This window comes from Lissotriton vulgaris, chromosome 12 (assembly GCF_964263255.1).
Source record: "Lissotriton vulgaris chromosome 12, aLisVul1.2, whole genome shotgun sequence".
NCBI lineage: Eukaryota > Metazoa > Chordata > Amphibia > Caudata > Salamandridae > Lissotriton > Lissotriton vulgaris.
Window position 1 is genome coordinate 439,262,216 of NC_141700.1, and position 11,966 is coordinate 439,274,181.

At 37.5% G+C, this 11,966-nt stretch overlaps 1 protein-coding gene across 2 annotated transcripts in view; it reads left to right on the plus strand.

Moving 5' to 3' along the window:
* NFATC3 (nuclear factor of activated T cells 3) overlaps positions 1–6,347 on the plus strand; it is a 1,100,962-nt gene extending 1,094,615 nt beyond the window's left edge. Inside the window, exon 10 of one of the 2 annotated variants that reach the window (XM_086945198.1) lies at positions 2,071–6,347. In XM_086945198.1, the coding sequence (XP_086801324.1) occupies positions 2,071–2,177 (107 nt within the window). In that variant the 3' untranslated portion in view covers positions 2,178–6,347. The remainder of the gene's footprint in view (positions 1–2,070) is intronic. The other variant, XM_086945199.1, reaches the window with a different exon arrangement.
* The last annotated feature ends 5,619 nt before the right edge of the window (positions 6,348–11,966 follow it).

Here is an 11,966-nt window from a genome sequence, read left to right on the forward strand (position 1 = left end):
CTGTTAGCTTAACCATGTAATCATTTTTTATGGCACTGGCTTAGAGGAAAGACTGTTTTAGCCTAAGTTATGTAGTGTGTCTTCTATGTTAATTTGACACGTGGTTGTGAAAAAAATGCCCGGGAAAAACTTTTTGCATTTAAGCCATTGTGAACTTACTGACGAATGATCTGTGAACAAGGGCGGACGCCCGAAACGCGTAAGATCTGGTGGCCTTGAACGCTAAATAAATCGTTTTTAGCCCATAACGAACGTTGGAGTGGCGTGGCTTTTCTTTCCAACATTGCTGTGGCGGCGGCTGCGTTAGTTTGGTGAGAGAGCCTCACTTGTGCATATATATATATATATATATATATATATATATATATATATATATATATATCTCAAAATGCACCACTGATTAACACAAATCATGGAAATGAGGCCTTACACCATACTCTGCTGCAGAAGGGACTTCTCAAATTTGCTAAACTCGCTGGTATCGGCACAAATATTTTGCAGAAGATGTGAGACTTTAGTGAACAGATGCCACAGGCCAGCACCCCCTCTGAAAATTGTTTCAGCTCAAGACGTCAGTGCAGTTCACCATTTGCCACTTTTATGGGCTGATTAATATCTTGGCCGCAGTCTGATATTGAAGGACGTGGTCAAGGTTTTGACATTTATAAACAGTTGCTATTATTACATTAAAGATTGCCCTTGCATCTTCTTGAATAAAGTTGGGAGGGATGTGAAAGTTTCTCATTATAAAAATGTGAACTTTGTTGTAAAAAGTACGGGAAGCTCTTCCGTAGATCCTATCATCACACCAAGCGAAGTGGATCCCACTTCAGGAAAACAACATTTTGCTGCAGGTGATAGCTTTGTCTAACCTACTTCAAGTAGGAGATTGTCACCAAGAGCCCACCAAACTGGGCACCAATTGTATCTTAACAGTCTCCATGAGTTCCACTGTGTGTGATCTGTCTGAAGGGTCTTATTCTGTGCACCAGGTGAGTAGCTCAACACAATTGCTGAGCCTTTGTTGAGTATGCATAGTTATGACATTTCACTATTCTGTAGACAACATTGGCATGCCATCACTTGAAGTAACATTCATTTAGTCACTGTGCACCATCTGCCTAATCATAGCTCAGCACCCCCTCCTTCTCCGTTCACGTCAAGCTATTAAATTACAAAGTTAGCACACACATGTACAACTCCTCCTCAAACACCTGCCTCGACTATATGGGGATACTATTTTTCTGGACAATACTAAATCTACTAAATTGTACACCCTACGTGGTCTTGTTTAATTATGTGCATCCAAACTCTCACAGCAACCTCATGTTCTATTCATTGATCATATAGGCAAAAGCCAGGCAACTTATTCTCAGAACAGACCAATCTGACTTCCCTGCACTCTCCCTAGCCTGGCACGTCACTGAGCCAATTTCTGCTTCATCAAAGTCCATTGCATTTGCTCATTTACCCTAGCCAATCAATTGGCACCTTGCTACTTTAAATGCTGCACTTATACATCTCAGGTTTTTGGTGTCTTCTCCGATAACTGGTTTATATTGCTTTGAGAACATGCTTTGATCATCACTTGCTTAGACATAAACAGCATGTTTGTACAGGCTAGCCAACAATTCCGCTTCCTTTGCACTAGTTTGGGAGTCTTTTGCAGCAATCGGCTTTCCATCTCAGAACAAATGCTGTTACTCATACACCCGACAGAGCATCAGTGCTAAGCAGTGACAAACGGGTTTCTCACAAATGCTTGTTAACATAAAATTACGTTATTCCTTCTAGATTATTTGTCATGTTCTCTATATACCTCAGATTTGGTTGTTGTCCACAAGGTGAGCAGAAAAAGTGTGTTGAACAGAGTAAGGCACAATAAAGAATTGGCTCAGGATTTTCAAAATCTTGGGACAGTCAGAGTGTTAAAATATCCTTTAAGATGCCTAGCTTCCCAAACCCTTACAGTTTCATATTTTAGAAGAAAAACGCCTTGATATCTTTGTTCTAGAAGATTTTTGTAGCTGTGACTGATAATCCATTGTAACATTCTTGTTTGCTTTGTAGTAAATGAGATCATCGGACGAGACATGTCACATGGAACACCAGTGGCAACCCCTTCATCACACAACTGCTCTGGATCACTTGAGACTGAGCCAACAGATGGAGTCTAGAATTGGATGGCAGCACAGAAAAATGTTAATTAACAGTTCAGTTCTCTCAGCAAGTTTCTTCTAGAATCCCTGTATCCTCTTCTTAGACTTACTGTGCTTCCAACTCTGTGGCCTTTGTGAACTGGAACAGTGGATCCTTGCATAGACTTTTTTGTGGGTGTTACTTTTGATGTAAAAAGATATTTCCTATTCTAATCTAATTCCTCCTAGGCTGTAAAAAAAAAGAGACTGAATTTGTAAATGGACATACACATGGAACAGATGTTGTTTATTTGCAGATATTCTTGTTTGCATACAAGTAAATATTTTATATTAAAAATGCTATAAAGGTAGGAAATATGCTAGATTTACTCTTAATATGTTCACAAGTACGGTCAATGAAAAATAAGATTTAATACACACCGTAAGTATGCTTTATTTTAGAAAATGTCATAGAATCGTTGTAATTGAGTATTTGTACAGCTTTTGTCATACGAAGAACCTTTTAGGTTTTGTGTTTTTAATGACAATAACTTTTTTAATTAATTCTTCCATAGGCAGAAATATCTGTCAACTAACGCCAATGCCTTGGGAGGTGTAATGTATACCTAGTCTTTTCTCTTAGATATATAGGAAGCAAAGCCAAATGTAGAACTGCACTTCTTTGCAAACTTAAAATTTGTTGCTGCATTATCATTCCATCATCAAAGTGCATTGTGATAAACTACATTCCAAAATTGAAAAACTATCTTTATAAATCCTGTTCTATAAGCTGTTTGATAGTTATTAAATTAAGGAGCGTATACAAAGTTAGGTCCTTCAGCATTTCAAATGCTTTTTCTTCAAGCTGTTACAGATTTATTTGCTGATGATAACCATACTGTTTTCTGTCATTGAGGATAGAGTTCAACATTTATTGGTCTGTTCTTTGGAGCTACGCCTTTTACGAAGTAAGCTAAATGTTTACTTGTGCCCTAGATAAAAGGTCTTCTCAATATTCGAGTAACTACTCTTTAATCATTTGTTCTCTTATAAAGTGGTTAACATTTTTTGCATTGGACATAGGCAGAATAACAGATATGTATTACAGTCGTTCACAAGGACCTGTTTTCTGAATGCCTGCTTACTTTCATCGTGTAAGTTAGCCATTATTGTCGGCATGCAGACTTCACTTAAGTATTCATCACTCCTAAATCTGTAGGGATCAACAGTATACGGACATGGTGCCTCTCACTCATGATCAGTCTGTTAGACGAGCAATGTTTTTCTCGAGTATATGGTTCAAAGTACCGGCACTTAATTTAAAATTGTATGGCACACCCTTCTTGATTTCCAAGGTGGCCATCATTTAAACGTGTGTAGATCTTGTAATAGCTCAAGTTTCTTTAAGCTGTGGGACAATTCCAGCATTGCAATTTTCAAGTAGATGTTGGAAATTGTGTAATTAGCAGAAGGAAATGAAGTGAACACCGCTTTTTTTTTTAGATTCAACTGATACTGGGAACTGGCATTTAAACATCATTGCCTCAGATGGAATGGGCAATGGAAATTTCTTCAAACCTGCTGAATTTTGAAAAGTCTATGGAATCTTAAGGGATTCTTCAAATATATCTACTAAATACATTATGTCCCTTTTTGCAGAACATACGCAAAGATTTATTCAAGTGACAATGCAGGAAATAGAGGACTTCTAACTCATGGATAAGCCTGCAGAATTTTCATGTATTCTGAGTTTCTAGGAAAATCTCAATTAGTATACCTATGGAAATTCCATAGAACTATTTTAAAATTGATATTGATGGCCTTCTAAGAGTACTGCATAACATTGCATTGAACATTCCATAGAAATTGAAATGCAAATATTAATGGAGTGTCTAGAAATATTTGTAAAATGCTGCATTTAAACAAGTATAGTTCACACAACAGGCATGTAAGCCAAAAAACACAATATGGGTAAAAAATTAGTGAGTTTTAGTTCTCTGCATATTTCAAAAGATTGTAGACTTTGTAGCCAATATCTTTAGTATATGTCATCTTTTAATTGTGGTTTAGCTGTGACTGGCCAACTCTGTAGAAAAAAAAATTATCACTGTTGGGAATTTCATAGGAATAACATTGACTAAACCATCCCACAAAATGGCCTCCATACTGTACAAATGCAAAGGGCAGATTTCGAATGAGTTGGTACCATCCCAATCCTTTCCACAAACGAAAAATGGGAAACTAACCCAGTGAATCTGCTTATTGTGAAGTTTTATCTGTATTGCTGTCTATTTTGCCTCTCCACTTTCAGTTTTAAGAGCAAACTGCAAATGTGATTGGCTAGAGCCTAATCTTTTAGCAAATGGATATATTTTGCTATTCATTTTCAAATGTATGTAGTTTTTAATTGGAGGAAACATTTTTATTCTATAATTTAGTTTATGGTCCGCCAAAATCCAAGATGAAACTATTCTCAATTGTTTTTGACATTACAATCTGCTGCACAGGAAATGTTCCTTTGTAAGCACATTTGAAAGTGTTCTTAATTAGTTGTCTATACAGAGCTCACTATGTGAACTTTTTTTATGGTCCACGTTCTCCTGCTAGGAGATTGATTTTCAAGCTAACACTCACACAAACTTAATTTGAAAAGTAATGATTGGAAAGTGAATTCCCCAGCAGAACAAACTGAATTACTTTAATGATAGTAAAGATGCTCACAGGGTTGCCTTTTGCTGTATTAGGGAAATATTTACCTGTCATCGCAGAGTAACCTAGTATGGAAACAGAGTTATTTCATTGCACTTACTCCTATAGCATTGTTCACACTCTGCAGTTTAACATTTTCAACTTCAGGGAATTGAATTGTGCTAGAGGTTCCAGAGAACACGCTGACTAATCCCCATTTATATTGCACATAAGGTGGCTCTTTACTGAGTAATGTTAATGAATACATTTTAAGCATGCTTGGAGTAGTAAAAAATAAAAAGGTAGTGTGGGAAATGTTGATGAAAGTAAGGGCTCGAGACTTCGAATGTTTAAAAACAAGTTAATAGGAATTGGTAGACTGCCATATTAGAATAAAATAATGCTTTTGAACAGAAATTGTTATACAGAAGTAATTGTATGCTTAAAGCGAAATAAAGTAGCAGTTTCTCGATTTATCAACCTTTGACCTGCAATACCGATGCAGCATAACAGCAAAGCACTGGCAAGATACCTTCTCAGATAATTCAACAGTTTGAAAAATCATTATGAATATTAGCCTTAAGTTATCATCCCACTTACTGAAGCTGTGAGAAGTTTCCAACAACAATGTATGTTAAAAATAACTCGCAATCACTTTACAAGCTAACAAATATATTTCTAGTTTATAGTGTTGATGCCATCTCCCAAGTACAACCTCCAAAACTCTGTTGAATCTGGTCTTTCTCTGTTATTGTAGATCTTAAAGATCTAAATGCTATATTTTATTTCCTGCTTACTTCTATATTTTTGTGATTAGTCATGCCTAACACAGCCATAGTGAGGACTACAAAAAAGCAGTCTGTAGTTGAGTGATAATGCTCACTAAATCCAATTTCACTCACAGAAAAGTCATAAACATGCAAGGGATAAAAATCTTTGTGAAATGTCTATGAACTAAGATACCGAATGGTAGACGTCTCTTGTCATGGATGCTAATGTACATTTTTTTACATGATATTTTGTTGTATTTTAAGCTGTTAAGTTATGCATTTTACATGACTATCCCAAGAAACCAAAGTGAAATGTATATGATTTTTGTGACCTAATCATGTAGTTTTAAAGATTCTTTTAGAAACTCTTTAATATGAGAGCCTTCTTGTAGATATGTAACACCCCTCCCAAGCCATTATTGGCCTCTATGTACTTTTTCTTCAGGTGATAGGCAGCAAGACAAATTGAATATGCTGGTTGTCTTTTAAAGAATAACGTACTGTACGATTTTCACAACATTTCTGACTGCTTTTTGATTTTGTGTTGATTGGCGTTTTGTTTTACATTATTAAACGTCCTCTCATTCTGTTGAGGAAACTGTACTGTACTCTAGGGTACGGAAGCCTGTAGTATCCGGAGTTGCTATGCACTAAATCCCCCTGATGCCTTCAAATACCTTGATGCCTGTAGAAATAGAATTGCTTTCCTATTTAAAAACAAAGATAAAATAAAAACATGTATAGCTTTGCATTATGAGCAGTTTTGTATTTGCCTTGCTAATGTTTAAATATGAGGGTCTTAATTTTCTTCTATTCTTGTGTGTTTATGTAGATAAAGACTGTTAAATAACTTGTGTAATTTAAGGTATAAAAGCACACAATTTCTGTTGGGCTATGCAAATTTAAACTGGTAACAGCACCATGTGTTGCTACAGTTGAGTTGGCATCCATTCTGTTGCCATTTTTATTTTCCAGTTCTCACTGTCACTGAATTAACAATTAGATTTTAAACCTGTATGAAAGTAAGCAGTGCTGAAATTCAGAGTAGTATTAGTTTGTTGACAATCCAAGCATTTGAGGACATGCTTAAATATGTAGGTATGGATTTTATGAAAAGAAATATCTAAATATTTTGGGAAGTAGTTGGAATTAAAAAGAGTATATGCGTAGATAAGCTTGAACGGGGTTAGAAGGCACCAGTAATTGGCAATAGTCTTATAATACTACTACAAAACAATATAAACGGATGCCTCTACATTCTTAATTAAAAGAGCCACATGTCTAAGTTTTCAATCCTATCTGCTCAGTTTTCTTGCTCTCTTGTGTTATTTAGACGACCTGGAATGTAATGTAATTGTTTGCATTGACTGCATCTTCTGGACATTGATCATGCATTAATCATACCCAACAGCTGCTCACGACAGACTACGTATTTAATAATAAGTCAGAAGGTTTATTTCGGGGCTCATTTTAAGTTGCCTAAAACATTTTCATTGTGTAAAAATAAATTCCTTTATTCGATTCTACACTAGGTGCTAGTAAAACATTAAGTGGGGACAAGGGACAGCAAACTGGCTTCATACTGTCAGTTCCCATAATGTTTTTTCCTATTTTCTAAAGTAACCCATTGACTTATCTCCCCTATCACAAGTAGTTGTTTGCCTTTTCTTGAAGTGTCAAAAATGAATTGGCAGCAGTAAAAAGCATCAAAAAAAATACTGTGGATTTTAATATTTGGACTGCAAATTAATCCTACATAAAGTGGGCGAGAGTGTTCATTCACTCTGTACTTTCTTGTGATGCATCTTATGCTAGCTGATTAAAAGCAGCAGTTATGTAGAGGCCTCATACATTGCTTTTCTTGTGAATTTTCTTGTCTGTTGAATTTGTGAGAGGTTTCATATTCAACAATAAACGTATAGCTGTCTAAACATTTATGTGGAAAAAAAATTACTTGATGTTGCAATTCTCATTTCTTATCACCTGCGCCACCAAAATTTGCTGATTTTCCTAAATATCTTCTTGCCAGATTCTGGACCTTTCCAAATAATGCTGCAAGACTTATTCTGGGATTTCTAAGCCAAGTCTTGTCTGAACTACACTTTTTGAAAGTAAATAGTATTAGTTTTAAATGCTTGTTCATGTGCTATCAATCTATCTTGGTATGTGACCCAGACTTTCTGTGAAAAAGATTTTCTCTCTTCACCTCTTCCTGTACTCTACGCTCTCATTCTCTTGAATTTTATAGGTTTCCACATTCTTTCTTACCAGGATTTGTTGCAGGTCTTTCTGTGTGGTAGTGACTAGGCTATGGAAGTCACTTAATGTTTCTTTAAGAATTACAGGACTTACCTCTCTGGAAGCAGCTAAAACATTGAAGCTTTTCTCCACCACCTTGTAATTCCCTACTTTCTGGCACATGTTTCTCTTTGAACATCCCTCACAACCCCTGCCCTCTCCATTGGCTGGTTGTAGAAGCACCAGGGTGCTCGTTCTGGGTTACCAGTGTGCTTTGTAAATGATGAATCAGTCAAAACCTGGAATTGCTGTGGTAGGGCTGATCATATGAATGAGCAGGCTGTAAGTGAAATTCATTTACAAACTGTTCTAGAAAATTCTACTTTTGACAACCAGTCCTTGCAGACTTACTCTTCAGTCTGAAGCATATCTCTGGTTGCAGTTTTTATAGCACAGAATATGCCAACTTAATGTGCTTTTTCTCACCAGAAATCAAATATTTTCTGAAATGGGCATCTGTTACAGCAGTCTTCTGCTAAATGCAATGTGTAGCTTAAAAAGCTTCTTCGGCATGTTTGTATTTATCCTTTTCGAAATAAAGAGCAGAGCAAAATCTTTCTTTATACTGCAAAATCAAAGTAAATAGACCATCCTATCTTTCCATTAAATTTAGTTTGGTGGTAAGTTTTCCATGTGAGTAAACAAATGCATTCATATGCTTTATATGTATATGGTGTTTGGTGCACTAGTAAGCCATTTGAATTTTATATAAAAGGATGTAGTACATCTTTTTAGATAATCCCTTTCAGAAATCAATTTTGGTACACACTGCTAGCAAATATGCTACAGAAATCTACAAAGCTGCTACTTGTAGATAGAAAGGTAAAAAAAAAGCTGAATGCAACTCGTAGTGTATTCCCATCCCAGTTTAAGGTGCCAATTCTGCATTCACCTGAACTTTTGATTTCTTCTTGAGCGCTTTCTAAAATTTAAATCTGTGCTTTCTAAAATTAAACTAGCACCACCCAATTCATTGGAGTCTTGTGCAAAGCTTGTAATGCAAGAGACTAAATCAGTTTAATCTGGTTAGTGAAACATCTGGCAGGCTTTTAGCTAAATAGATAATCAGGCTGCCACACCAAATGCAGAGATTATTCAAATGAGATCTAGCAATGGATTAGTCAATGAAAAGGTTGACACTTTGTGTCCCTTGAGAACATTGATTGTGTTGTACACAGCTTTATGTAATAGTGTTGTAAGCATGGATGAGACCAATTCTGGTACTTATGTTCTGAACTGTAAAAGAGAAGAACTGAAATCTCATTCACTTTCCTGGCTCCTTTGGAGTGATTGTGTTAAAGCCTGTCAATTACCTTTTACCTCATTCTCTTACCTGCTAAATTGCAAAGCACATATAAAATGGATTTTTACAGATAGAAATTGGTGTATCAACAAATTAGCTAATCTTCATTTCCAACAATATGTTCAAGCAGTCATTTGTTTTGTGGCCTGTGTGGGAATCTAGGAAGCGTATTTTTAAGCTTTGATTTATATTTATGCATCAGTAAATCGCCTACCTTTTGCAAGCTGGTAGCATCCGTGTCCTTTTCTCAAGTTGATCTTGAGTAGACTATTCATTTTATTGATCACAGCTTGAAAAACTGAGCAGATATGAGCTGTATGATATGGATTTCCTAATTGTCCTCTTTAGAAACCAAACTTAAGTTTATAGTGGTATTCTAAATGAGTGTATGTTAGATAATAAACCATTGTTTTTTTAAAGATGAAGTACAACACATTTCATTTAGAAAGACAGCCAGTCTGTGTACCTATGATACTATAGTTGTGCCTCTCCTGCCACAAGAGTGGGGGTGCATGCTTTGACAATTTATGACCACCTGAAGAGCAGCTCTGTAAAACGTGTGCATTTCCTAAAATGTAAAATGCAAAAGTGCAAAAGTTTGTACATGCTCTTAAATGTTTGGAGCACTCCTTTGTCTGTTAAGTGGAAACGGCATTCATTTTAAACCAAAGATGAGCGAGGGTAAAGGTAAATTAAAAGTATGTTCGTGTGTACGTCACATTCTTTGAAACTCTATTTTTGATACTCAGGATGGTTGTCATTCTTCGAGGTTATGAAATGTGTTCCACAAACTTGTTTTGTATACTAAGAAGCCACCATGGGACAATGCGAGTGAAATAACTTAGATGTTTACAGAGCCTTGTAATTTCCTGTACATTTTGTATTTTAAAACAAACCTTTTTGTAAGTTTTATGATTGCAGTGTAACTTGCTGAAATACAAAGGGAACTTGCATTATAGGCTCTAAAATCGTAGTGTTGAAATAAATATGAAAATGTGAAATGTTTCTGTGTTTTGTAAATTGTGTCCAGAACTTGATTTTTTCCAAAAGGGATACTATGGCCCTTCATCTTGCCTTTATTTTAAAGCATCTCATTTGTTTTGCTGAATGTGTTACTTAGCTCACGTCTATTGGGGATCACATTAGTTTACATTTGCACCAACTTCTCTCATAGTCCATGGTGAACTTGAACAACTATCATCTGCAAATGTTTAGTGAGTGTCCGCAATCCATGAGAGAACGTCCTTGTGTAAATTAAAAGAAAATGCCCTTATTCTTCAGGTTTATCCTTCATGGGAGGTCAGGGCTTTTGGATAGGTGTGATCACATCATTGGCTCCCATCTTCTGACTGGTCTGCCACATGATCAATAGCTAGTCTTTTGAGTTTTCTATTGACCCTGATGTTCCTCTAGATAGGACTGCAGATTACACGAGCTCATGCTTTTAGAGCTATTGCAATCCTTCTGCTTATTCTTGCCCACCACAATGAAAGGCGCTTAACATTTGATTTCTAACATTGTTATCAAGAGGCACTTTTTGCACCTCACTGCAAAGTTGTGTCTTGTGGCAACCATCAGATCTGTTTAAATGGGTGAATGCCAGTCGTTATACTCATTCTCTTTCCATGCTGACTTTGAAGTGGGAAGAATTGATTTCCCCTGAGTTCCCACAGTACGATCTGCACCATCACTTGTTCATCCCTCTGGCCTGCCATATGCAAAGGGCTGGGCAAGGCCACATTAATTTAAGCCAATCAAGCTATGTGGTGCCTTCTTATAATAGCTTTCCTTATCCAAAGCGTAAACCCAATTTTGTGAGTCACTGTACGACTCCTCCCACAGATAGGACTAGTGGTTTAACAAATCTTCCCAGCAAAACTTTCTGACTTAGCAAGTCTAGCCGAACTTCAAACTCATTGGTCTATCTAAGTATTTTGCACCAACTAAATGGTGAATTAGGGCCCTGTACAAACAGTGAAATAAAATTAAAAAATAAAATAGTCTATATGATATGTTTTCCTACCTGGTCATTCTCTTGTTCCATATGTAGCATTGCCTTTTCCTATTACTAGGCCTAAACCTATCTTGAAATTTTGCCCTGATCTGTTTGCATCTGAAAGAAACAGGTTAGTATTAGATTCCTTACCTTAGAATATACCCAGGCGTCAAACTGGATCCGGAGATTTTTGCATAGCAATACCCCTGCGCGTCGTCTCTGGCTCCGCGTCCGTCGTCGGCGTCGTCTGCGCCGGAATGACGTCGTCGGAGTACTAAGACGCCGCCCATGCGCGCTGACATCAGTTCTTCTTTTTTCCGCGCCAGCTAGCGCAGATCTGGGGAAGCTCTACCCCTTAGTCACTTTTTGACTAAAACTTTTTGATCATTTTTGATCCTCTGCTAGTCGTTCTCGACTCTTCAGGTGCCGGTAGGGATGCCCGGGTTCAAACCCTGCTCGAAGTGTAGTCGACTGATGTCGAATACCGACCCTCATCGCCGGTGTCTGCAGTGCCTAGGCCTCGACCACGACGACCGATCCTGTTCCGATAGTCGAGCCCTGACGTCGAAGGCTAGGCGGGAGCGGTCCCGCAAGCGGCTCGAGCTCCGGCAGTCGGCGCCGCGCCATTCGAGGTCCCGGTCCCACGGGAGGTCGAGGGACCGGTCGCGGGGTCGGAGCCCTCGCAGCTCCGGAAGTCGGCATCGGTCTTCTGGTTCCTCCTCAGGTAAGAGGCATGAGTGGTCGGAGCGGCGTCATCGCTCCTCCGACCGCCC